The sequence below is a fragment of the Lathyrus oleraceus genome, chromosome 7 (assembly GCF_024323335.1).
Source record: "Lathyrus oleraceus cultivar Zhongwan6 chromosome 7, CAAS_Psat_ZW6_1.0, whole genome shotgun sequence".
In the NCBI taxonomy this organism is placed as follows: Eukaryota; Viridiplantae; Streptophyta; class Magnoliopsida; order Fabales; family Fabaceae; genus Lathyrus; species Lathyrus oleraceus.
This window is the reverse complement of record NC_066585.1, coordinates 544,074,421-544,101,601: the sequence shown is the minus strand read 5'-3', so window position 1 is coordinate 544,101,601 and position 27,181 is coordinate 544,074,421. Positions and strand designations below refer to the sequence as shown.

Here is a 27,181-nt window from a genome sequence, read left to right as displayed (position 1 = left end):
CTTTAGAAATACATCTCAATCTCTTCTAATAAAAAAAATAAGTGTTTATATATATCTATATATATATATATATATATATATATATATATATATATATATATATATATGAGAATATTCATCTTGATCTGTTCTTTAAAAGTTTAAAAAAATATATAGGATGGGATATAGCAGATATGTGTTAGGAGCAAACATATAATTTTGCTTTGAAAACGAGTGAGATGGATCACTATATCTTTTTGCACTTAGATTAAAGAATATGATAATATTATTATAAAATATTATTTTTTTATAAAATTAATTTTGTTAATATATTATCGTATATAAATTAATAATTAAAGGATAATGCTAATTTGTGTCCCTTATCTATGATACGATTTAAAAAATAGGAATTATTAGTATATTTAAAATTATTTTAAAATAAATTTTATTTGTTAAAAAATGAAAGTGATTTTAAAAAGAATGAGTATATGATAATAATTGCATCAAAACAATTTAATAATGATAATATACTATATAACCACTAACTTATCCATGAAGTTTGGTTCATTGCTTTTCTTGTATTTGTCTTTTTCATTTCTCTCATTCAGTCTTCTCAAATATATATCCACAATATCCTTTCATTTTTTACCACAAAATTAATGGAGGAGTCCGGAGAAAATTGGCCTTGTGATTCTGATTTGGTAAAATGCTATTTCTACTCATTTATCACCAAATCTATAGTATAGTAGAATATTTGAATAACTTTACTTTGTTTGTTGTGTTAATTTATACATAGGAAATTTGTGATGATGTTATTTTTGAAGACGGAGAATCTGAATCATGTGATGAGGAAATTAGAGATTCCACCGACAAAAATGGGAGATATGAGAGGGACCTTAGAGAGAAAATGTTGACACTTTCAGCCATCATACCTGGCTTGGAGAAGGTTAGTATATAAATAAATTTCATTTAATTAGTTTGATATATAAAGATTCTGTGTGTTCTCTCCAACTAATTACAGTCATAACAATAATAACATTTTCTAGGTTGTTTCTAAAGAATTCAATTTTTGTATGTATGTTCCTCTCAATTTTAGTTCTGTTTGAAGTTTGAGTTGTATAGTTTCAAGTTTTTTAACTTGAAATTATCAATATTATAAAATTTAATCATAAAAAGTTATATTTAATATTAATTTCTTCAATATAATGATGTAAAGATTAAAGTTAAATATTTTGAATATTAAAGAGACTAAATTAAAAATATTTGTAAAGATTAAAATCAAATAAAAAAATGTTGTAGAATTTAAAATCAAAGCATCAAATTAAAAAAACAGTATATTGTTAGGATTACATATTTAAACATAATTTTTATTATTTATTTGATAACTTTAGATTGTACTTTTCACATATAATTTTATCTATATTTTGTTTTCAAAGGAGTATTTATTTTAAAAAATCTTTAAAATTATTTTGTTTAAACTTAAATATAAGATCTTCGTAAATTATTAGAATTTTTTTATTAACTTATTAATTAAATCAATGCAAATATTAATTTGAAAGATCTCTTAAATAGATCAAGTCAATAATAAAATCATAAAAGTTTAACCCTATACATAATTTTATTTTAATGTATAATATGCTATTTGAAAGATATATAAGTATCTATTATTTAAATATATAAACTAAGTAATGTCTAAATTGTTTGATGTTTTATATTAAAGATATCTATATAATATAAAATTAATTAACCGTTTAGTTGATTTAAGTTCTATGAATTTAATAAATTTTAATCATAATATGTTGAAATACATTAAAAAGAGGGTATATGGCTTGAAAAATAAATTTGTCTATAAATTAAATGTGTAGATGGATGACACTTCGATCCTAGACAAAGCTAGACAATATGTGAAACAGCTTCAAGAACGTGTTAATGAGCTAAAAGAAGATGTTGGTCCAACCAATATTTATAGCGACAATTGTGGAACAAGTAATCATAATATTCTTCCTAATGTGAAAGCAAGAGTGTTACAAAAGCAAGTTCTTATCACAATTCACTGCGAGAAACAAAAGAGTGTTATGCTCAAAATACTTACTCATCTTGAAAATCTTCATCTTTTAGGTACATAATGTTTAACTCATATATATAGGATTAGTGATAATCTTGAGACAAAATTGTAGCATATTTTTAATTTCTAAATTATTGACTTATAACATAGGACTCTGACATGCTGAAATCAACATTTATAACGCAGATGAGTGATGGTTACAACATTGAAGTGGATGAACTAGTGAAAACACTCAGAATAGTGATCTCGAATACAGTAGCATGTGATTGTTACGTATGAAACAAGTGTAATACTAGTTGAAATTCTGTTTATAATTGTAGTTGTAGTTGGTGGTAATTTATTTACTATGTTGTTGTAATTGGAGTATACGTGTAGATCCATTTTTAATATTTTTAATGACAAAACTTTAGAGTGCCAAACCAACCGAAATTCATTTATATTATGACTTGCCGGCAAAAACCTATGAAAGGAATTAACCTAAAAGTCAGTGTATCGACTAACAAGTGGTTAAGGTCAAGTTTACAGAAGCTTAGATCTGATCAATTTTTTTTTTAAATAGAAAATGTTTAAGTTTTTCTTTTAAGTCTATTTAGTTAAAAATTGTATGTATCGGATCATAAAAAAATATCTTTTAAGTTTATCAGACAATTTATTTAAATAAATATGAATAATTTTTTATTATCATTATAATATGTTTTATATTTTGAATTAATATATATATATATATATATATATATATATATATATATATATATATATATATATATATATATATATATATATATATATATATATATATATATATATATATATATATATATATATATATATATATAATTTGGTTATCTTGAAGAATTTATGAAAATAAGATAAAAACATTTTATAAACAATATCTTAAGTTATTTTCAAAAGTTCTCTAAAACGAATACTCACAAAATTTATGTTAATAGTTAAGTTAAAATAAGTCAATACAAACAACTAAACTTTTATTCTCATTGGTGTTTTAGTTTATTAGTCTATTTAAACATTATTTGAATTGCTTATTTATATATGTCTAAAATAAATAGACATTTATGTAGGCTAACAGGCTAACCATGCATTTGAAAATGTCAGACTCATGCCTAAAAATAAGCTTATGAAAGACTACATGTTAGACTTAGGTTTCAATTTTTTGACAAATTAGACTTAAACTTCACAAAGGCTAACTTGACCCAACTTATTTTCACCTCTAGTATCCGCAAACAAAATTCTTCTTCCTGTATATCTTGAGAATTACATATTTGAAACCACACAAGTGATTTAAAAAAAAGAGTTTTATTTTGGTTTGTTGGCGGAGGTAAAGAAGGGTGTTATGGAAATCGCATTATTTGGTCACTCGGTTAATATACTAACCAAGAAGAAAATTTTACTGGTTATGGATTTGATTTTCAATAACTGCATTTTTATATTTTCAAAACTTGAATGCACGCGCCACTTTTTCTCTCAGTAAGTTTTAGTATTCAAGATGAAATGTAGGTATTTACCTCGGTTGGGTGTTTCAACCAAAGGAAAAAACATTAGTTTTTTTTTAATATTACGTAATTTTTTTTTGAAATGTATATATAGACATTTTGTGATAGAACCTTATATACACATTGTGAGAGAATATTTACACTTCTACGAAAAACACATTTTATCTCGATTAGAAATGAGGGTTTCTTATGTGAGGTAGCAAAGAGTGTCATGAAAAGTACAATGGTTATTCTTACTATGAGGGGCAAAACTTATTGGTCTGGGTTCGATCCCTAACAAATGTATTTTTTTTTTAAATTTTCAGAAATTGATAGCGCCCCCACTTATATAATTGAGGTAATAGTATTCGTCTTACTACATTGATTTATTAAAATAACCGAGGGGAAAATCCTTGTTATTAATTTTTTTTCTATATTTTTCTATATTTTCGTTTTAACCTATATTATTTTAAATATAACCTATTTTATCCATTTTTGAAACAAAAACATTCTTATGTACCAAAAATATTCATTCTTTACACCAATTACAAAGTCAAAATGGCACACACATTATATTTTCACAACAAAACCAAAATAAATGATTAACCAACAAAAGTAAAAACCAAAATGCAAATTTGTGAACGGTCGTCCAAAAGTTTTCTTCTGTGAATTTTGTAATCAGTCGTTAAGCATCTATAATTTGAATCATATTGAAACCAATTAGATTAATCAACAACAACAACATTAAATCTTTAAACAATTGATGTCAACAACAACAACAACAACAACAACAACAACAACAACAACAACAACAACAACAACATTCAAACTTCAATCTCAGCCACAATAAAAACATTTAAACTTCAATATCAACAACATGAATAAAAAACTACAACTAACATAAATAATTTATAAGCATATATGAATGTCACAAATAATAACATATACTTTAGGCATTTTTATTTTTAGGCTTTTTACTTCTAAAGTGATGCAACATATGTTATCCTTCAATATTTCTACATGTTGGAAAAAATAAATATCAGTAAAAAGTATACAAATATAAAATGAATAAACATATATTCCTAAGTCATATAAAATACTTACTTACTAGTTTTTGCATATCCCTTCTTGATTACCATAATGAATAGAATGCACATCATATGAATTATTTTTCTTCAGATGAGAGACTCACATGTGTTGCAAAAAAGGGGTCTCAAAGTTTAAATCTTGATTTTCATCATTATCAGAAATATATTTTTCTTATAGAATAATTGACCATCTAGTGTTAGAAGGATCAGTGATATAAAAAAATGTTTTACTTGGGATGCCATGATGAATCATTCGTTCATATAATTTGTCTTTTGAAGGTCAACCTGTGTGAATCCTAATTCATCGGTTTCTACATTAATGTTATTGCCAATCCGCTTGCACTTAAATAATGTCACTTTAAAAATAACATGATCAATCTTAAAAATCTCCCCAATGACCCCAAAGTACACTCTAGATGTCATTACATGATTCTTACCTTTGGAACTATAGAAGTACATGGATTCAACGTCAACCATAACCCCACTATTTATATGATACTATTATCATCCTATGCTTTTTTTTAAAGAATGTAAATTTAGTAATGTCGTATGCACTCTAAGTTATTACATTAAACTTAGGCATATATGACAATCATGAGATTTTAAGTCAACTAATTTGAGATATTTCATTGACACAAGTATCTTCATATTTGATGAGCACCCTTGAAGAACTTTGATACCCTGCAAACAATTGCAAAAACTTTTTTCCTTTTTAAACATAGTGTGACATGTTGAAGTCAATATATGTTCTATTTTGTATTTCTTTTGGGGCTAACTCTTGTCGTATATTCATCTCCACCACATATAGATATGAATTCTTACTATCTTTTGTCTTTCCTTTAATGTTAAGAAGTGTTCCAATCAAACTATCATAGACAATTTTCTTCACATGCATCATATCAAGACATTGTCTTACATCGAGGATATACCAATATGAAAGATCAAAGAACACCGACATCTTTTTTCAAAAAAAATATCCGTGGGACCTTTTTGGTTCTTTCCAAAGACAACATTAATGTGTTTTTTTTCATAAACTTCCTCCCCGATTAAGGGTTTTGGAACGATATCAAACTCATGCTCTCAATTAAAAGCATTCTGCAATCTACGATATGGATGATTGGGTCTTTCTTCCTGATTAAGGTAATTAGTCTTTCTTCCATTTCATAGTTAGTAGAAGCATGTATCATCTTCACATATAGGACACACTTTATGTTCCTTAACATTGTATCCAGAAAAATTAGCGTATGCAGGACAATAATTGACTATGCAAAACAACATGGCATGCATATTAAAATTATCACCCATATACGCATCATTAACATGAACTCGTTCCTCCCACAAAACTCTTAAATCTTCAATCAATGGAGTTAAATAAATATTTATGTCGTTTCCCAGTTGTTTTGGAGCCGAAATCATCAATGATAACATAATATATTTGGGTTTCATCCACAAACACGAAGATAGGTTGTAAATTATGAGAAAAACTGACCATAAAGTATGGCTAGTACTCATATTACCAAACAAGTTCATTCTGTTGGTGGCAAGTCCAAGCCTAAGGTTCCTTGGCTCAAGGGTAAAATATGGAAACAACAAATCAATTTTCTTCCATTCCGATGAATCAACTACATGGTGAATTTTCCATCACATAATATTTCATCTGCACGTGATCTGGTATTCTTTGTGTCATTTATATTAACAAACAGTCTATTGAATCTTTGAATTATCAGTAGGTAACATATCACCTTGGAATGAACACCCTTTCTAGTTACACCATCATCATCTTCAGCACCATCGCCCTTCAGCTTGTAGCGTGACTCCTCACATCTCGGGCACTCCTTCAAGTTTTCATACTCTTTCCTGTAGAATATCACATCATTATGACATGCATGTGTTGTGCTACATGGCAATTTGGATATCACTGTGCAACATGGCAATTTGGATATCAAGAAAATCCTGATAGATCATGGAAACTCTGTTGAAATTCTATTTTGGGACACTTTCCAAAAGCTTAATGTCGATCCTAACGATATCAAAATGTTCTAGGGTCTGTTAATAGGATTGTCAGGTGAGGATTGGTACAAGTTATGGGAAATGTGACCTAAGAAAAGACCTTTGGAAAAGAGGACGACACCAAGATGGTTGAAGTCAACTATCTCATAGTAAACGCCTTATCACCCTATAACACCATACTGGGTCGACCCGCTATCAATGCAATAAGGGCATTTATTTCCACCCGATATCTAGTTATGAAATACATGTTTTCTAGAGGATTAGTCAAGACAATTCAAGGAGACCATAAAAGCGCTAAAAAATGTTATCAAACTAGCCTCGCGACGGAATGGGAAGAGCTCGCCCTAGTGGATTCCCCCTCCCTAGGGGCTCTAGACACGGACGTCGGATGCTTGGATCCTAGGCTGAGCGTGGACAATGAGAGACACACGCCCACAAAGAAATTGAAGGAAGTTAGAATAGGACCTTAAGCCCATCAAGTGACAAAGATAAGTGCCTCTCTTACCAAGGAAGAAGAACGTGAGTTAGTCGACCAACTCAATAGAAATGTATGTCTGGCATATACACCAGAGTGATGAGTACCTCTCTGTCAACCCTTCCACCAAGCCACTAGCGTAGAGGAAGTGGAAATTTGGTGAGGAGAAGATAGTTTCCATTGAAGATGAAGTAGAAAAGTTAACGAACGTCGAGTTCATCATAGAAACAAATTATCCAACCTAGTTAGATAACATAATGTTAGTGAGGAAAGCAAAAAACAAGTGGCGCATGTACGTGGACTTCACCGACCTTAATTTCTCCTGTCTTAAGAACCGTTATCCTCTTTCAGATATTAACCTCCTGATTGATAGGTCCTCAAGATAACGAACATTAAGCTTCATGGAAGCCTACTACGAATAAAACCAAATTCAGATGGATCCCCTAGACACTTCCAAGATAGATTTCATGTTAAATCATGGCACCAAATATTACAATGCCATACCCTTCGGCCTCAAGAATGTTGGCGCCACCTACCAGCGACTAAGGGACACATGTTCTCCCACCATATAGGGAAGAACCTAGAGGTCTATGTAAATTACATGATAGTAAAATGGTTGAAGGATATAGCCACACTGTAGATTTGGAGGTGTCTTACAACCCATGAGGAAATAAAACATACGTTTGAATCCTATAATGGGTTCATTTTAACTAAGAAAGGCATTGAAGCCAATCCGAATAAGTATCAAGCAGTCATCAATGTGAAGAGCCCTACCAACATCAAAGATGTGCAATAACTTACAGTTCTCCTTGCCTCCCTATCCTGTTGTTGATTATAATTTTAAGTGTCGGGTTTTTGTTATCGTCTCCACAGAGATTGTGAGATATCACCGCCTTTCGACAATTGTTTTAATTCTTAGCTTAAGGTAACAATGGGGTTTGGTGTTTGTCACGGTATCTTGCGCAAAAGTGTAATAAAATGCGGTAAAAGTTTTGGTTTGAATATTTGAGAAATATTGCCAAAGTTAGGGTTCGACGATCACTTTGCATGTATATGTTCGATCAACAAAAATTATAAACTCCTTTAGATGATAAACTATTTCACAAAGTCCTCCCAATGTGTTTATCTCTAACACACATTGTGAGTTTTCCCATTTTGATCCATTGTTTATCTCTAACACAATTTATCAAAATGACAACTTTTTGGTTCAACCTTATGGTGAACAAAATCATTCATTACTATCTCTAGCTAACAAACAAGATTGGATGAAAACCTAGGTTAAGAGTTGGTAAACATCTCTCGATCATAAACCAACACAAAGAGTTTTCAATAAGAACAAAGTTTTCACCATATATTCACCATTAAAGAGTTTACAAATGAAGATCCTTACATTTACACACAAAGCTAATGATCATCTACATCTAACCTTGACAAAATGAAGGACTTAGCTACTCATTTTCATGGTAGCTTTTTCAACAAGTTTCGGAAGAAGGTTGATCAACATCCGAGTCGAATAATCGAGATTGGATGGGAATCCACCTTCTTTTTGTGAAAGATTGTTAAGAGATGAAGAGAAATGGTTTCTAGGTCACAAAAGATCCTTAGAGCAATGCTGGAAAATATCTAAAAAAAGTACAAAAGTATGGAAAGTAAGGTATGACTCCAAAAAGTAGCCCTTCCTACTTATAGAGCTGCTACTGAGCTGTCATGCTCGCTAGGCGAGCAGAATGGCTCGCCTAGCGAGCCCCTAAATGAGGCACCTGAGGCACCTGCGCTCAGAGAAACAACCATTTCCAGACTGTCATGTTTGCTTAGCGAACAAAACCTTCGCCTAGCGAAGGTCACGCTTCAACATTCGCTCCAGCGAGCTTGAGAGGTTTTGCTACTGGAATGCTCGCTGGGAGCTCGCTAAAGGCTCGCCTAGCGAGTGAGTGCTGGTTGCGCTTTTCACCAAGTCTGGACGTGTTCGCCACACACCTCGCTGGAAGCTCGCCTAGCGAGTGTGGTGATGTTTGCCACTGTAAAAAACTGGAGCTTTTCGCTGGGCTCTCGCTGGACGCTCGCCTAGCGAGTCCTTCGCCACAGCCCTCGCCTAGCGAGCAAGCTGATGAATGCTTGTTTTATTTGATCCCTTTGCCAAATTTCTTGTGTCTTCATTTTCTATTATTTCATGCCTACTTCCTGCACAATAACACACAAATCAAAGGTACCAAGATCGTTTATCATTGTATTGCATTTCATCTAAAACAAAGGTGGTTTCGAACACTTTAGCAAGGAAATGGAGTGAAAGATACCCATATTTGATAGCTCAAATAAGCACTTTTGGGTATCTAACAACTCTCCCCAACTAGATTCTTGCTTGTCCTCAAGCAAAGTATGCCTCTTGAAGGACAAGAGGATTTGCTTTAAGAGAAAGGTTTCTCCGAAGTTGGATAAAACGGCTCAAACACAAGCGAATCAGCAGATACAATTTTCCAACGGTTCGAATAAAATAATACACAAGAACTAAGACTTAGTAGCAATGCGAAATATGTATCTATCTACAACAATATTATCTTGAATGAATCACCCTATCTCTCCTCTTCGAATAAAGATTGAAGAAATTACGCGTTTGCAACCGCGGGAATAATCTCACTCTCTAACAAACAATGAAGAAATCAATTTAATTCATACAATGTCTAACAATTATAAATGGTAATGTGGAAGCACGAAGATCACTAAGGGCTTTTCGGTTGAAGCTTGGTTAGGTTAACAAACAAGGGTCATTTCTAAGGCCATTGAAAACGAAATTGCCGATGCAAAAGAGACATTCACTGTACATTATTCACACATCTCAACTTCGTTCCATTTATTTCTCATTTGAAACCTTCACAACTCTTATTTCACAACTCAATTTTTGTTTTTCACTATTTTTCTTCCAAACAAGCATTCATTTTTATTTTCTCTCTCTCTATATATATATATATATATATATATATATTTTTTTTTTTTTCACATCATATTTACAAAACAGATGTTTCTCTTTTCTATATTATATATATATATATATATATATATATATATATATATATATATATATATATATATATATATATATATATATATATATATATATATATATATATAATATATATATATATATATATATATATATATATATATATATATATATATATATATATAGATATAGATATATTTTATGCTTGCTCGGTTTTTCAAGAGTTGTGGCACTTACCGATTCTCATTTTCGTTCTCCCCAACTTATTTCTTACTCACCCTAAGTGAATGCTCTTGACTTTTTACGGCAAAAGAACAATTATCAAAATTTTCCGGGTTTCAAGAAAAAGATTTTTGCTTCATTTCAAGCAAAGATTCAACTGTTTAAGCTCAAAGGGGTTAACGAATACTCTCTCTGCTCACAGGTAAGTTGTATTTGGAACTGGTTGTGCTCGATAGAAAACAAGTGCCTTGATCATTTCTAATTGCTTCCACATATTCACAATAATAAAAGACAAAGCATGAATCAAATGAATCAACAAAGCTTATTAGAATCCAGCATTTAAGTGTAAAATGGAGGTTTCCTCACAATTTGTGGTTTTAAGTCCTAGATGAAACATTCATTCAATTATGTTGCAAAAAAATAATACTCAATTACAAAAAAGAGTAAAGTTGTTAGTGCATTCTAAAATTCTAGCCGGAGGTAACCATGTACCTTAGCCTTGTTCACTTGTTTATTTTTATCATTGCCATCCAAGCTCGGATGCACCTTCATTGGATACTTCTTTGAGGAGCAACCAATCTAGAAGGTTTGTCACTCAACCAACCAAAAATTTATTAAAACACACAAAATTTAAAACGTAAATAATAATATTAACTTCAAAATTTTAAAATTGTTCATGGGGGACAAAATACCCCAAAAGTACATAGCTAAAATCAAAATACATAATTCTGAAAATACAATAGAAATAAAACATAACATGAAAAATAAAATAACTTAGCCCTCCACGGACTCATAACCCTCATCAGTACCGGCCTCAGAACCGGTAGCCTCATCATCATCATCATCTCCATCAGCAGCACCAGAAGACGCACCAGCACCCGCCCCTTCTCCAAACACAGGCCTGTCCACAGGCCAGTTAGCGTTAAGCAGAAACTGCTCACGCGTCATCAATGAGTGATCACCGGTGGGGTCACGTCCTTGCAGCTGTAACAGCTGCATAGAATCGTGCATATCGAGCATGGCACGCTGAGTTACCGCCATCTAGTCCCAGTTGTAATTGCAGACAGCCTGCTGGTAAGGATCGGGTCCGAGAGTAGAAGTACCAGGACCATCAGAAGCCCGAGTACCCTTAGCAGCTGAACTACCTCTAACATTCTTCGCCCTGCAATACTTGGCCACGTAACGGTCATCAATGGGTGGCGGGATCCTTACTTGACCCCTAGAGGGTAGCCTCACCCTCGCTTGCATGCACAAACTCATGATTAGGCAAGGGAAAGCCAGGGGACAATTCACTCGTGCCCCCGCCTTCAGCCCGCTTTCAATCACGGATTTTAATTCCAAAGCAATAATCCTCGCCACATCGATCTGGACGTTAGTGAGGATACAGTGTACCAAGTGTGCCACTGGGATCGGCACGGTAGAAGTGTGGGACTTAAGTTTGATGTTTGTAAGAACCAACAGCATGATCAGTTGAGCCAAGGGAGTCATGTCCTCCCTATGGTATCTCATGGGAACCCCAGATGGGTTCAGCTCAACTGATTTCCCTCTCAAAAGCAGGGCAGCAGAAATTGCATCCGTATCCCGGTGAATCCTTAATTCTGTGTGGTAGGTGTCTCTCTCCTCGGCTCCCAGTTGGAGCGGTTCACCAAGGACGCGGTTAATAGCATCCCGATCAAAAGCAACCGGACGACCGGACATTCTAGATGTCCATGTAAATGGCTCGTCATCATCCGGAAGTGCGTTCGCATAGAACTCACGCACCGTTGCGATATCGTAATGCTCCAGTGGGGAAATTAACCGATCCCACTTTTTGGTGTCAATCAACCCGGCGAATGTTCGGTTCGTGCCTTCAGGGTTGATGACGAATCTCTTTTCCGGTAGAATTTTTCGCTTCTCCAAAGCAACGTATCTTGCGGCTTGCTTCGGCCCGACAAATTTGTCGGTGTCAAATTGTATTGGTACGGGACGGGAAGTGTTCCCTCCCTTTCTCTTCTTCGAAGCTCCGGATCTGGATTCCATCTACAAAACATAAAGAGGAAGCAACACAAACACAAAACAGATTAGACAGCAAAACCAGAATTCAAAGTACTGTCATGCTCGCTGCTGCTTCGCCTAGCGAAGTAGCAGCGAATGCTCGCCCCAGGTTCGCCTAGCGAGTTGCTAGCGAACCTTACGGGTTTTTGGGTTCTGCAGAATTTACAGTGAAATTTTCCCAAAACCCAAGTTCTCATGGTGTCAATTTCAGAACAAAATGATCTATCAAGAAAAGAATCGTTCTATGCTATATGTACTTACAAACCCACATGCAAAACCTAAAATTTCCCACATGCAAAACCTAAAGTTCCCCACATGCAAAACCTAAAGTTTCCCACACCACAACTTCATCCTAAATGTCTCATGTTCAGAAATTTCACGCAATTTTGGAAACAGAAAGAAACAGAAAGTAATGAAGAAGGGGCAAACCTGATTTAAGATCTGTTGAATTTGAAATTCACAAGAGGTTAGGGATGCAATGTAAGGGTTTAAAGTTTGAGTGAGATGAAAAAGTGATAGAGTGCTTGAGTGTTCGTGAGAGCAGAGTTGTTAAAAAGAAATTTTGTTTGGGCCCAAAATACATGGCATGCTGAGATTTAATTAGTGCTGTCACGCAGCGCTCGCTGCTGCTTCGCCTAGCGAGCAGCTAGCGAATCTGCTCGCTACTGCTTCGCCTAGCGAGCATCAAGCGAGCATGACAGCATTTGCCTTTTCAAAGACAGCATTCCAGGTACATTTCAGCAAGGTCTTAACAATTGGAATCCCACTACAACAGAACAGAAAAACTGTAAATACTTACAATGTTGGGGTGCCTCCCAACAAGCGCTTGTTTAACGTCGGCTAAGCTCGACGGTGTGATGCTCACAGAGGAGCATCCAAAGGAATAGCACAGCTCTCGCGATCCACATGACCGCCAAGATAAACCTTCAAACGTTGGCCATTAACGGTCCAACTGTCCTTCTTTTCCAGGTCCTCAATGACAATAGCTCCGTACTCCTTAACTTCTTTGACCCGAAATGGCCCGGACCATTTTGATTTCAACTTTCCGGGGAATAACTTCAACCTGGAATTGAACAAGAGGACCAACTGTCCCGGCACAAATTCTTTCTTTCAGAGCTTTTTGTCATGGTATTTTTTTACCTTCTCTTTGTACAACCAGCTTGAGTGATATGCGGCATTGCGCATCTCTTCCAACTCAAGCAGTTGCACCTTCCTTTTCTCACCGGCCAAATCATTTTCAAAATTTAAAAATTTCAGAGCCCACAAGGCTTTGTGCTCCAATTCGACCGGCAAATGGCAAGTTTTACCAAACACCAATTGAAAAGGAGTTAGGCCAATTGGAGCTTTAAAGGCGGTACGGTATGCCCATAACGCTTCATCCAATTTTTGTGACCACTCTTTTTTCGAATTTGATACAGTTTTTTCGAGGATTCTCTTAATCTCACGATTAGAGACCTCAGCTTGCCCATTAGCCTGTGGGTGATACGGAGTTGCCACTCTGTGTGATACACCGTAATGTTTTAAAATGCTTTCCAACGGTGCACTACAAAAGTGTGATCCTCCGTCACTTATCAACACTCGGGGGGTTCCGAAACGGGAAAATATGTTTTTCTTCAAAAAATTTATCACCGTTTTCGCATCCGTCCGAGGTGAGGCAATCACCTCAACCCACTTAGAAACGTAATCAACTGCGACAAGCATATACTCGTTACCATAAGAGGGTGGGAATGGTCCTACAAAATCAATGCCCCAACAATCAAATACTTCGACCTCTTGGATGTTTTGGAGAGGCATCTCGTCTCTCTTACCAATCCCACCGCTTCTCTGGCAACTATCACAACTTTGCGCATGGGTATGTGCGTCTTTGAAAATAGTGGGCCAATAAAATCCTGACTGAAGGATTTTAGTGGCCGTTCTCACCCCATTATAGTGTCCGCCGTAAGGCGAGTTGTGACAATGCCAAAGGATGCTCTGCGCTTCATCGCCAGTAACGCATCTCCTTAAAAGGTTATCACTACCCAACTTAAACAAGTACGGGTCATCCCATACGTAATACTTGGCATCCGAAAGAAACTTCCTTTTTTGGTTCGAAGTTAGGTCGGGAGGCACAAAACCACTAGCCTTGTGGTTCGCAAAGTCTGCAAACCACGGCCTAACTTGAACTTTGAACAGTTTTTCATCAGGAAATTCTTCCCGGATTTCCTTCTCTGACGCGGTAACCTCCACATTCACTAAGCGGGATAAATGATCCGCCACCAAATTTTCCAATCCTTTCTTGTCTTTGATTTCAACATCAAATTCTTGCAACAAGAGGATCCAACGGATGAGCCTTTGCTTCGAATCCGGTTTGGTGAGCAAATATTTAATCGCCGCGTGGTCGGTATACACTACGACTTTAGAGCCTATAAGATAAGATCTAAACTTTTCAAGCGCATACACTATCGCAAGTTATTCTTTTTCAGTTGTGGCATAGTTAATTTGAGCCTCATTAAGAACTTTACTTGCGTAATGTATCGCATGAAAATTTTTCTCTTTTCTTTGGCCAAGTACCGCTCCGATTGCATAGTCGCTTGCATCACACATTAGCTCAAAATTTAAATTCCAATTTGGAGCGACTATAATTGGAGCGGTAACCAATTTTTCTTTCAAAGTTTCAAAAGCTTGCAAACATTCATCGGTTAAGAGAAATACCTGGTCCTTAGCTAGCAAATTACTCAAAGGCTTAGCTACCTTTGAGAAGTCTTTGATAAAGCGCCGATAGAACCCAGCGTGCCCCAAAAAGCTTCGGATTCCCTTCACATTCACCGGAGGAGGTAACTTTTCAATCACTTCAACCTTAGCTCGATCAACTTCAAGCCCTCTTGAAGAGACTTTATGGCCAAGCACGATCCCCTCGGTCACCATGAAGTGACACTTCTCCCAATTAAGCACCAGGTTGGTCTTCACACATCTTTCGAGCACCGTTTTCAAATTTGCCAAGCATAGACTAAAGGACCCACCAAATACCGAGAAGTCATCCATGAAGACTTCCATTGTTTTCTCAATAAGGTCGGCAAAAATGGCTTGCACACATCTTTGGAAAGTCACCGGTGCATTGCACAACCCAAAGGGCATTTTTCGGTATGCGAAAACTCCAAACGGACATGTGAAAGCCGTCTTTTCATGATTGGCCGGGTCAACCGCAATTTGGTTATACCCGGAATAGCCATCCAAGAAACAATAGTATTTTTGCTCCGAGAGTCTTTCGAGCATTTGATCCATGAACGAGAGTGGAAAATGATCTTTTCGAGTTGCGTTATTCAACCGCCTATAATCAATACACATTCGCCACCCCGTTGCAACTTTAGTAGGGATCAACTCATCCTTGTCATTTCGGATCACGGTAATTCCACCTTTCTTCGGAACAACATGCACGGGACTAACCCATGGACTATCCGAAATTGGGTAAATCATTCCCGCATCCAACAACTTTACAACTTCTTTTCTTACAACCTCCTTCATGGTAGGATTTAAGCGGCGTTGTGGTTGAGCTACCGGCTTAAAATCCTCTTCCATCAAGATCCTATGCATGCAATAGGAAGGGCTAATTCCTTTTAGATCGGAAAGAGTCCAACCCATGGCTTCTTGATTTTTTTTTAGCACATTGATCAAGCGGGCTTCTTCATCATTTGACAAAAGGTTGCTTATGATGACCGACTTTGCTTCGGTCTCATCTAGGAATACATACTTCAAAGTAGAAGGTAATATTTTCAATTCAATAGGCGCTTTTTCGTCATTAACCTCCTTCTTCAAGTCTTCCTCCTTAACTTCCCACGGTTGTAGTTCGTCTAAACCATCAAGTTCCCTTAAGCATTCCTCCAGAGCTTGCTCTTCTTCAGCTGTGAAAACTTCCAATGAGTCGTCAAGAGCTAACTCCATAGGAGATATCTCATGAATATGCTTAGAAACCTCCAAAATTGCCTCTTCGATCACATCGATGCGAAAGCTATCATTTCTATCTTTTGAATGCTTCATTGCTTCGAATAGATCGAATGTAACTTCCTCATTTTGGACTCTCACCTTCATCAAACCGTCATCAACGTCTATCATCATTCACGCGGTTTTCATGAACGGTCGGTCCAAGATGAGCGGAGCATCATCATCTTCTTCCATATCAATAACAATAAAATCGACCGGGAAAAAGAATTTGTCGACTTTAACCAAAACATCTTGGGCTACGCCATGAGGATGGGTAGTCGACTTATCTGCCAATTGCAACGTCATTCGGATGGACTTAATTTCAATGTTGCCAAGCCTCTTTATAATAGACAAAGGTATAAGATTAATGCTTGACCCCAAGTCAATTAGTCCTTTCCCGACATAGATATCACCAATTTTAACTGGCAAAGTAACTCTTCCCGGATCAACCTCTTTTTTTGGAAGCGTCCTTTGAATAATGGCACTACAGCTCGCATCTAGGACGATGGTCTCCGGTTCCGTATACCTCCGCTTTTTTGTAAGTATGTCCTTCATGAATTTGGCATACTTGGGCATTTGCTCAAAGGCTTCGGCAAACGGAATGTTGATTTGCAATTGTTTAAAAATATCCATGAACCGGGCGTAATGCCGTTCATTCTCCCTTTTGGACGGGGCATGAGGATAAGGAAGGTTTTGGATTGGAGTAGTGCTCACTACCTCCTTTCCCTTTGCAACTCTAGAACTCCTCCATCTAGGTTTTTTCACTTCCTCCCCCCTTATTTCATCACTTTTATTTTTCTCAATTTCCACACTTTTTTTCTTTTCAACTTCACCATTCTTTTCGTTCTTTTCAACTTCTTCCTCCTCACTCCACTCCCCCACTTCTCCATCAATATTTTCCTCCAATATTTCCTCCTCATTTTCTTTCTCATCTCCTTTTTTATTCTCACTGATCAACTCCCTCCCACTTCTCGTCATGATCGCTTTACAATGTTCCTTAGGATTTATTTGCGTGTTTGCCGAAAAGGAAGGACCGGGTTGTTGTTCCGCGAGTTGCTTAGCAAGTTGCCCAACTTGAGTCTCGAGATTTTTTATGGCCGCGTCATTGCTCTTTTGGTTAGCCATTGAAATTTGCATGAATTGTGTCAATGTCTCTTCCAACTTAGAAGTTACGACCGACGGTTGTTGAGGTTGATAAGGACTTTGGGGAGGATTTTGACGGCTAGAAGAACCACCTCCATAACCTTGGTTATAGTAATAGTTACTCCTAGGTTGGAACCCTTGGTTCCCTTGGAAATGTTGTTGTTGATTTTGAGGGTGTGGTTGATAAGGTTGTTGTTGTTGTTGTCTCGGTTGGTAGTCCCTTTGGTTTGCCATGTAGTTTACGTCTTCGAACCCCGGAGGTGGACAGAATCCGGTGTCATGCTCACCTTTGCAAAGCTCACAACAAGCTATTTGTTTAGCTTTAAAAGGTTCTCTCAACTCTTTTATTTGCTGCGTTAAGAGTTCCACTTGCTGTGAGATGAGTTTGTTTTGGGCAAGGATGGCATCGTTCGTCCCAAGTTCAAGCACTCCCGGCGTTTTCAAAGTGTTGCCTCGACTTTGACTCTGAAGATCATTTAGAGCCATTCGATTTATGATATTTGTAGCTTCTTCGGCACTTTTAAACAATAAAGAGCCATCCGAGGTAGCATCCAACAACGTCTTGCAATTTGGTTGAAGTCCATTTTTGAAAATATGGATTTGAGTCAATTCATCAAATCCATGCCCTTTACATTTCTGAAGCATGGATTTGAATCTTTCCCACGCTTCATTTAAGGATTCATTGATTCCTTGTGCAAACACTGAGATGGTCGTCTTGGATTCCATGAACCGGTTATGGGAGAAGAATCTTTCGATGAACTTCTCTTCTAACACGTTCTAGTCAGTCATGACGGCCGGTGTTTGATCTAAGTACCAATCTTTTGCTTTGCCGAGCAAAGCGTGGGGAAATAATCTTCTGAATAACGGTAGCTCCTGAGCCTGATCCACTCCGGCCGCCAATGCTATCTCATAAAATTTTGTGAGGAAAGCAAAGGGATCTTCATGGTCCATTCCGGTGAATGGACTTCCATATAATAAATTGAGAGTTCCCGTTTTCATCTCAGCTTGCCTTCCCGTGTGGTTGGCAAACTGAGCAGTGTTTCATGGACTGTTTATGCATGAAGTGGAAATGGGCGGTGGTGGTGGTTCCATGGTAGGTATGAACGGTGGTGGATGTGTGGTAGAAGAACTTTCTCCTTGTTCTTGACGTTGTCTAGCCTGTTGCCTCCTTCGTCTCGTTTTGCTATTAAGCCTCCTTGCGGTTCTCTCGATCTCAGGATCAAAAAGAAGTTCGTCCACAGGGATTTGCCCTCGCATAAAACGTAAGCTGCACACTAAACCAAACAAATTACAAGCACAAGTCAAAAATTCGAAAGCTAAAACTTAAACAACTATTGCGATGCTCGCAATATCAATTCACAATCCCCGGTAACGGCGCCATTTTGTTGATTGTAATTTTAAGTGTCGGGTTTTTGTTATCGTCTCCACAGGGATTGTGAGATATCACCGCCTTTCGACAGTTGTTTTAATTCTTAGCTTAAGGTAACAATGGGGTTTGGTGTTTGTCACGGTATCTTGCGTAAAAGTGTAATAAAATGCGGTAAAAGTTTTGATTTGAATATTTGAGAAATATTGCCAAAGTTAGGGTTCGACGATCACTTTGCATGTATATGTTCGATCAACAAAAATTATAAACTTCTTTAGATGATAAACTATTTCACAAAGTCCTCCTAATGTGTTTATCTCTAACACACATTGTGAGTTTTCCCATTTTGATCCATTATTTATCTCTAACACAATCTATCAAAATGACAACTTTTTGGTTCAACCTTATGGTGAACAAAATCATTCATTACTATCTCTAGCTAACAAACAAGATTGGATGAAAACCTAGGTTAAGAGTTGGTAAACATCTCTCGATCATAAACCAACACAAAGAGTTTTCAATAAGAACAAAGTTTTCACCATATATTCACCATTAAAGAGTTTACAAATGAAGATCCTTACATTTACACACAAAGCTAATGATCATCTACATCTAACCTTGACAAAATGAAGGACTTAGCTACTAATTTTCATGGTAGCTTGTTCAACAAGTTTCGGAAGAAGGTTGATCAACATCTGAGTCGAATAATCGAGATTGGATGGGAATCCACCTTCTTTTTGTGAAAGATTGTTAAGAGATGAAGAGAAATGGTTTCTAGGTCACAAAAGATCCTTAGAGCAATGCTGGAAAATATCTAAAAAAAGTACAAAAGTATGGAAAGTAAGGTATGACTCCAAAAAGTAGCCCTTGCTACTTATAGAGCTGCTACTGAGCTGTCATGCTCGCTAGGCGAGCAGAATGGCTCGCCTAGCGAGCCCCTAAATGAGGCACCTGAGGCACCTGCGCTCAGAGAAACAACCATTGCCAGACTGTCATGTTCGCTTAGCGAACAAAACCTTCGCCTAGCGAAGGTCACGCTTCAACATTCGCTCCAGCGAGCTTGAGAGGTTTTGCTACTGGAATGCTCGCTGGGAGCTCGCTAAAGGCTCGCCTAGCGAGTGAGTGCTGGCTGCGCTTTTCACCAAGTCTGGACGTGTTCGCCACACACCTCGCTGGAAGCTCGCCTAGCGAGTGTGGTGATGTTTGCCACTGTAAAAAACTGGAGCTTTTCGCTGGGCTCTCGCTGGACGCTCGCCTAGCGAGTCCTTCGCCACAGCCCTCGCCTAGCGAGCAAGCTGATGAATGCTTGTTTTATTTGATCCCTTTGCCAAATTTCTTGTGTCTTCATTTTCTATTATTTCATGCCTACTTCCTGCACAATAACACACAAATCAAAGGTACCAAGATCGTTTATCATTGTATTGCATTTCATCTAAAACAAAGGTGGTTTCGAACACTTTAGCAAGGAAATGGAGTGAAAGATACCCATATTTGATAGCTCAAATAAGCACTTTTGGGTATCTAACAACTCTCCCCAACTAGATTCTTGCTTGTCCTCAAGCAAAGTATGCCTCTTGAAGGACAAGAGGATTTGCTTTAAGAGAAAGGTTTCTCCGAAGTTGGATAAAACGGCTCAAACACAAGCGAATCAGCAGATACAATTTTCCAACGGTTCGAATAAAATAATACACAAGAACTAAGACTTAGTAGCAATGCGAAATATGTATCTATCTACAACAATATTATCTTGAATGAATCACCCTATCTCTCCTCTTCGAATAAGGATTAAAGAAATTACGCGTTTGCAACCGCGGGAATAATCTCACTCTCTAACAAACAATGAAGAAATCAATTCAATTCATACAATGTCTAACAATTATAAATGGTAATGTGGAAGCACGAAGATCACTAAGGGCTTTTCGGTTGAAGCTTGGTTAGGTTAACAAACAAGGGTCATTTCTAAGGCCATTGAAAACGAAATTGCCGATGCAAAAGAGACATTCACTGTACATTATTCACACATCTCAACTTCGTTCCATTTATTTCTCATTTGAAACCTTCACAACTCTTATTTCACAACTCAATTTTTGTTTTTCACTATTTTTCTTCCAAGCAAGCATTCATTTTTATTTTTTCTCTCTCTCTCTCTCTCTCTATATATATATATATATATATATATATATATATATATATATATATATATATATATATATATATATATATATTTCACATCATATTTACAAAACAGATGTTTCTCTTTTCTATATTTTATATATATATATATATATATATATATATATATATATATATATATATATATATATATATATATATATATATATATATATATTTTTTTTTTTTTATGCTTGCTCGGTTTTTCAAGAGTTGTGGCACTTACCGATTCTCATTTTCGTTCTCCCCAACTTATTTCTTACTCACCCTAAGTGAATGCTCTTGACTTTTTACGGCAAAAGAACAATTATCAAAATTTTCCGGGTTTCAAGAAAAAGATTTTTGTTTTATTTCAAGCAAAGATTCAACTGTTTAAGCTCAAAGAGGTTAACGAATACTCTCTCTGCTCACAGGTAAGTTGTATTTGGAACTGGTTGTGCTCGATAGAAAACAAGTGCCTTGATCATTTCTAATTGCTTCCACATATTCACAATAATAAAAGACAAAACATGAATCAAATGAATCAACAAAGCTTATTAGAATCCAGCATTTAAGTGTAAAATGGAGGTTTCCTCACAATTTGTGGTTTTAAGTCCTAGATGAAACATTCATTCAATTATGTTGCAAAAAGACAATACTCAATTACAAAAAAGAGTAAAGTTCTTAGTGCATTCTAAAATTCTAGCCGGAGGTAACCATGTACCTTAGCCTTGTTCACTTGTTTATTTTTATCATTGCCATCCAAGCTCGGATGCACCTTCATTGGATACTTCTTTGAGGAGCAACCAATCTAGAAGGTTTGCCACTCAACCAACCAAAAATTTATTAAAACAAACAAAATTTAAAACGTAAATAATAATATTAACTTCAAAATTTTAAAATTGTTCATGGGGGACAAAACACCCCAAATGGGTGCCTCCATATTGAGGACCCGACGACATACTTATTGAGAAAACACTTAAGTTTGAATTTAAGTTCATAAAAATCATGCAGAGTATGAAACTCTCATTGCCAGCATGGTTCTCGCCCTTGAAATGGGTGCCTCCATATTGAAAGCTAAAAGTGAGTCTCATTTAGTCTCTAACTAAGTTTTCAGACAGTGTCAGGCCAAAGAAACTTAGCTGATAAAATGTTTACTCGCCAGTTCCCCCTGGCATCGTGACAACTAAAATTCTTGATCGTAGGAGTAGATTATTTTGGCAGAAGTTGTTTCCAAAATCACAACGGAAAAAGTATGTCGCTTATATTAGCATAAGATTACATGCAGGTTCGGGCTACCTGGAATCATCATCCCTAACAGCGGAACCTAGTTCACCAGCACCACAGTCACAAACTTTTGCCCAAATTTAGAAGTTCAAATGAAGTTCTTATATGTTGTCCACCCGCAAGCTAATGGACACGTTGAATCAACCAACAAGATAATCCTGAAGGGGCTCAAAAAGAATCTCGATGATGCCAAAGGCTTATGGGAAGAACTTCTCCATGAAAAATTATGGTTATATCATACCATTCCCCTCTCTTCTACCAAGGAAGGTCCATTTACCATAGTTTATGGGGAAGACCATGAATACTAAGAGTATCTCAAGGATTAACATGATTTAGTCTAGAGTTCTAAATGATCATATTATTGGTAATTGAATTTGCATTAAAAGAACTATGAACAAAAATAATGTTATTTACAATATAATGCACATTTGGAGACTTGTTGTCTATGAACATGCTTGAAGGTTCTAAAGTTAGATTGTTAAAGAAGTACAATCCATTGGCAACAAAGAATCCTTTAAGGAGCACCAAGTTATAAGCACGTGAACTAAGTTGTTTAGATTCAACATAGAATTCGACATAAGTTTGGATCTAAACTTTGAGAAATCAATTGAATTGACTGTCAAGCTATGGCCATTACCAACTAAGTTGTTCAGATTCAACATAGAATTCAACACAAATTTGGATATAAACATTAAGAAACCAATTGACTTGACTGCCAAGCTATGACCATTACAAACTAGGACTATATATGAACCTTCACAAGAGTGTTTATTTTATAAATTAGATATGCTAGAAGTATGTGATGGGAAGGACCTGAGTCTACAAACTAGGCTTGAGATTTAAGGCATTAGGTACTTATAGTTCATCTTGATGAGTTAAAAGAAGAGTTACTTATGCAGAAGCGGAGGTTTGATTTTCTTCTGGATTATATTAGCATTATAAGGACCATTTGAAGATGAGGGATATGTCTCAGGCTTTAATGGTGAAGGCTCAAAGAAATCATCATATATGTACAACAATCTATCACTAAGTGACCATATTTGGTGCGGAATTGACATGTTGGTCGATTATATGTGTTGTAGACTTGTCTTCCACGCCCTCTATCACGAGATTATTGATAAGAGGTAGATGTACCACCATTTCTACAAGAGTTATAACAGGTTATGGCATGAGCAACATTATCAATTGCACTAGGAGTTGATAGTTCTCGACAAAACTTGTATAACTGGGCTTCTTGCACATACAAAAGGGCTTCAACATCACCATATAAGAGTTGGTTCTCTCTCTCTCTTACCATAGATCATCATTATGAAAGGATTATATTATTTAGTTATACCTTTAATAATGGCATCTATTTGGTCTCTTTCAATGATAGGATCCCTAATTGCTAACAATGATTTGGTTATGCCTCTAATTCTAATAACATACTCAGAGATGGAATAATTACCATTCTTGCTGACTTTTAATTCTGACTTTAACTGATGAACACAAGCTTTTATTTTTGAACGAAAATACTTATGCATTTTGTCCCAAACTTCATAAGCATGCTTACGAGAGTGAACATGGGAAGGAATAGTTTTAGAAATCGTGGACAAAAGTCAAATGAAGAGTGTTTGATCTTGAACAATCTAAGTTTCATAATCTTCCGAAACAATATTAACAATTCTATCATTATCATTTTTTAACATGGGAAGGATATGAGGATAAACTATCACTCAAGAGTTTGTGAGTGAGGATAAAATCTTCTACTTGTTGATTCTAAAGTAATTTAAGTTGTTTTCTTTAAGTTTGATGGACAACTTTTGTGCAAACGTGAAGTACTTGAATATGTAAGTTGCGATGAAGGAGCTTGAAATAATCGAATCACATTTTTGTGAATTTTGAGGAGAAGTTTTTAAATCTTCCATAGGAACTTCTCTAAAGCTTCGTGCATCATTCAAGTTTCTGATGACTTGAAAATGCGTAGCTTTGAACTTCAATCAAGGATGATGAAGACGAAGATAAAGCGGAAGAAACACTTCTTAAACTTAATATCATATTAAATGAATTAGATATGAGAGAGAATACCAAAACAAGATCTTCTTATGCTGCATTGAATGAGTTCATTACATGAAAATGACTATTAATTAGTTATCCAAACTAGAGTTGACTATTCCTTAACTAACTTTTTCACCTAACTTAACCAATCTCACGTATTGAAAAAATAGTTATACTATTTTTGATTATGAAAGATACATTTTTAATAATAAAAAAAGATAGATAAAAAGGAAGTGATAAAGTACATATTCTAGGAGGTCACTAGTCCACTAAAGGTTCATAATTGTAGATGGAGATGAAAATTTGTACACATCTACAAGACTTCCACCACAACGAAATTAGACAAATTTAGCTCCACTCAGAATACTCCAAAAATTTAAAAAAATAATAAAATAAAGACTAAAGTTAAATGTTATTGTACATATCTGCATGGATATCTAAATCCATTGAGTAAAATCAAATTTTAATACCATACACGCGAACCACGATGCTCTCCCATGCTTCCAACATCACCACTCAGTGGATGACACGTGTAAATAACTATATATAAAATAATAACTCTCCCAAAATATTTTAATAATGATAATAATAGTAATAGTTATTATTAATAATAAACTCTATAACCGTGGTTGCTTATCAATGAAGATTGGTTCATTGCTTTTCTTCTATTTTATTTTTCATTTCTCTCATTCTCTCTTCTCACTTGATTCACAATCATATCAGCTATATATATCCTTAATATCCTTTCATTTTTTCACACAATTACTCCACATATAAACTCTTCGCATAAATATTTAACTTTATATAATATATATCATTTTACCACAAAATTAATGGAGGAGTCAGGAGAAAATTGGCCTTCTAATTCTGATCTGGTAAAATGCAATTTCAACTCATCACCAGTTACAGTAGTATAGTAGAATATGTGAAAAACTTTATTTTGTTTATTGTTTACGTAGGAAATTTGTGATGACGTTATTTTTGAAGATGGAGAATTTGAATCATATAATGATGAGATTGGAGATTCCACCGACAGATATGAAGGGGACCTCAGAGAGAAAATGCTGGCACTTTCAGCCACCATACCTGGTTTGGAGAAGGTTGGTATATATAAATAAATTTCACTTAGTTAATTTCATATATAAAGATTTTATGCGTTCAACTCTCCAACTAATTACAGTCATTACAACAATATTAACATTTTTTTATGTACTTTCTAAAATAATTCAATTTTTTTGTGAATGTTCCTCTTAGTTTTAATTATGTTTAAAGTTTAAGTTGTATATTTCAAGTTTTTTCTCTTGAGATTATAAATATAAATAAAATTATATGTATTTGATTAAAATCTTTCTTCAGTTTTAGCTTGATAAATTAATTTTACATTTCAATCAATGACAAAAATTTATTCGACTAAATCTAGTTAACAATTTTAAACTACATATATAATAAAATAAAATTATATTTTTTTTGAAGGACAGTAAAAGTGCATCATCAAATTCTAAATGAAGTATGTAAAATATTTAATTCTAATTTTCTAATATTTTCTTAAAGTATATATATATATATATATATATATATATATATATATATATATATATATATATTATATATATATATATATATATATATATATATATATATATATATATATATATATATTGTGAGTCCAACCATTAATTTATTTGAAAAATCCATAGAATTTTATCTTTGTGAATAATTTTATTTTAATGTGTGTAATATGTAAGTATGAATTATTTAAATTTATACTAAGAAATGTCTAAATTGTTTGATGTTTTATATAAATGATAATTAATATTATATATAAAATATTAAATAATTTAGAATTCGTGATAGGATCAAAATGCTTTTGTGAAATTGATATAACTCTTTCTTTTGTAGTACTTGAAAGAATTAAAGTGTGATATGTCTCGAATATTAATATGTAAATTTTTGTAAATTTTGCTTTTGAGATCTATATTTTTCTTTCGACTTCTTTCTTTTTATGTTAAGATTGTGTGCCGCTAGTGTTTTGTCCAATTCAAATTATTACTTATAAAAAAATAATATATGATTATTTAACTGTTGCATTGATTTAATTCAAAATTTATAATTAAATATAATTTACTAAAACACACTTAAAAAATGAGTGGATATATATAACTTGAAAAATTATTGTGTCTATATGATAAATTAATCCTTCTATATAATAAATGTGTAGATGGACGATATTTTGATTCTAGACAGAGCTAGACAGTACGTGAAACAACTTCAAGAACGTGTGAAAGAGTTGGAAGGAGTTGGATCCAACAATATTTATAGCGACAATTGTGGAACAAGTAATAATATTCTTCCTAATGTGAAAGCAAGAGTGTTACAAAAGCAAGTTCTTATCACAATCCACTGCGAGAAACAAAAGACTGTTATGCTCAAAATACTTTCCCATCTTGAAAATCTTCATCTTTTAGTACTGAGTAGTAGTGTCTTGCAATTTGGAAAAGTCAATTTTGATATCACCATCGTTGCTCAGGTACATAATGCTTAACTCAATTTAGAGACAAAATTCTAGCATGCTTTTTATTTCTATATATTTTATTTATGAATACTAATAAATGAAGTTAACATAAGATTCTGACATTGTGTGATTAATATATATCATGCAGATGGGAGATGGATACAATATTACAATGGATGAACTAGTGAAAACACTCAGAATAGTGACCTCAACAAAGTAGCATGTGATTGTTACGTAAGAAACAGTTGTAATACTAGTTGTAACTCTCTTTATAATCATGGTTGTAGCTGTGGTATTTTATTTACTATATGTGTAATTAGAGCCATCTCAAATTTTTGAAGATCACGTAAATTAATTATTGTTTAAC

At 34.8% G+C, this 27,181-nt stretch overlaps 1 protein-coding gene across 3 annotated transcripts; it reads left to right on the top strand.

Annotated features, from left to right (window-relative positions):
- The first annotated feature begins 514 nt into the window (after positions 1-514).
- LOC127105385 (transcription factor bHLH25) lies at positions 515-27,181 on the top strand. 3 transcript variants are annotated; one of them, XM_051042560.1, is made up of 5 exons: positions 515-680; positions 776-925; positions 1,845-2,097; positions 26,768-26,829; positions 26,963-27,181. In XM_051042560.1, the coding sequence occupies exons 1-5, from the start codon at positions 639-641 to the stop codon at positions 27,032-27,034; spliced, it is 579 nt and encodes a 192-aa protein (XP_050898517.1). In that variant the 5' UTR covers positions 515-638; the 3' UTR covers positions 27,035-27,181. The 3 variants fall into 3 exon arrangements, with proteins under 3 accessions (XP_050898517.1, XP_050898518.1, XP_050898519.1); XM_051042561.1 differs by lacking the exons at positions 26,768-26,829; positions 26,963-27,181 and adding an exon at positions 2,231-2,463; XM_051042562.1 differs by lacking the exons at positions 26,768-26,829; positions 26,963-27,181 and adding an exon at positions 2,195-2,463.

Bases quoted from the DNA above. Each gene is read 5' to 3' on its own strand.
- LOC127105385 (XM_051042560.1), top strand. From the start codon at position 639: ATGGAGGAGTCCGGAGAAAATTGGCCTTGTGATTCTGATTTG. The intron at 681-775 runs GTAAAATGCTAT...ATTTATACATAG, and splicing joins GGCCTTGTGATTCTGATTTG to GAAATTTGTGATGATGTTAT. The intron at 926-1,844 runs GTTAGTATATAA...TTAAATGTGTAG, and splicing joins TCATACCTGGCTTGGAGAAG to ATGGATGACACTTCGATCCT.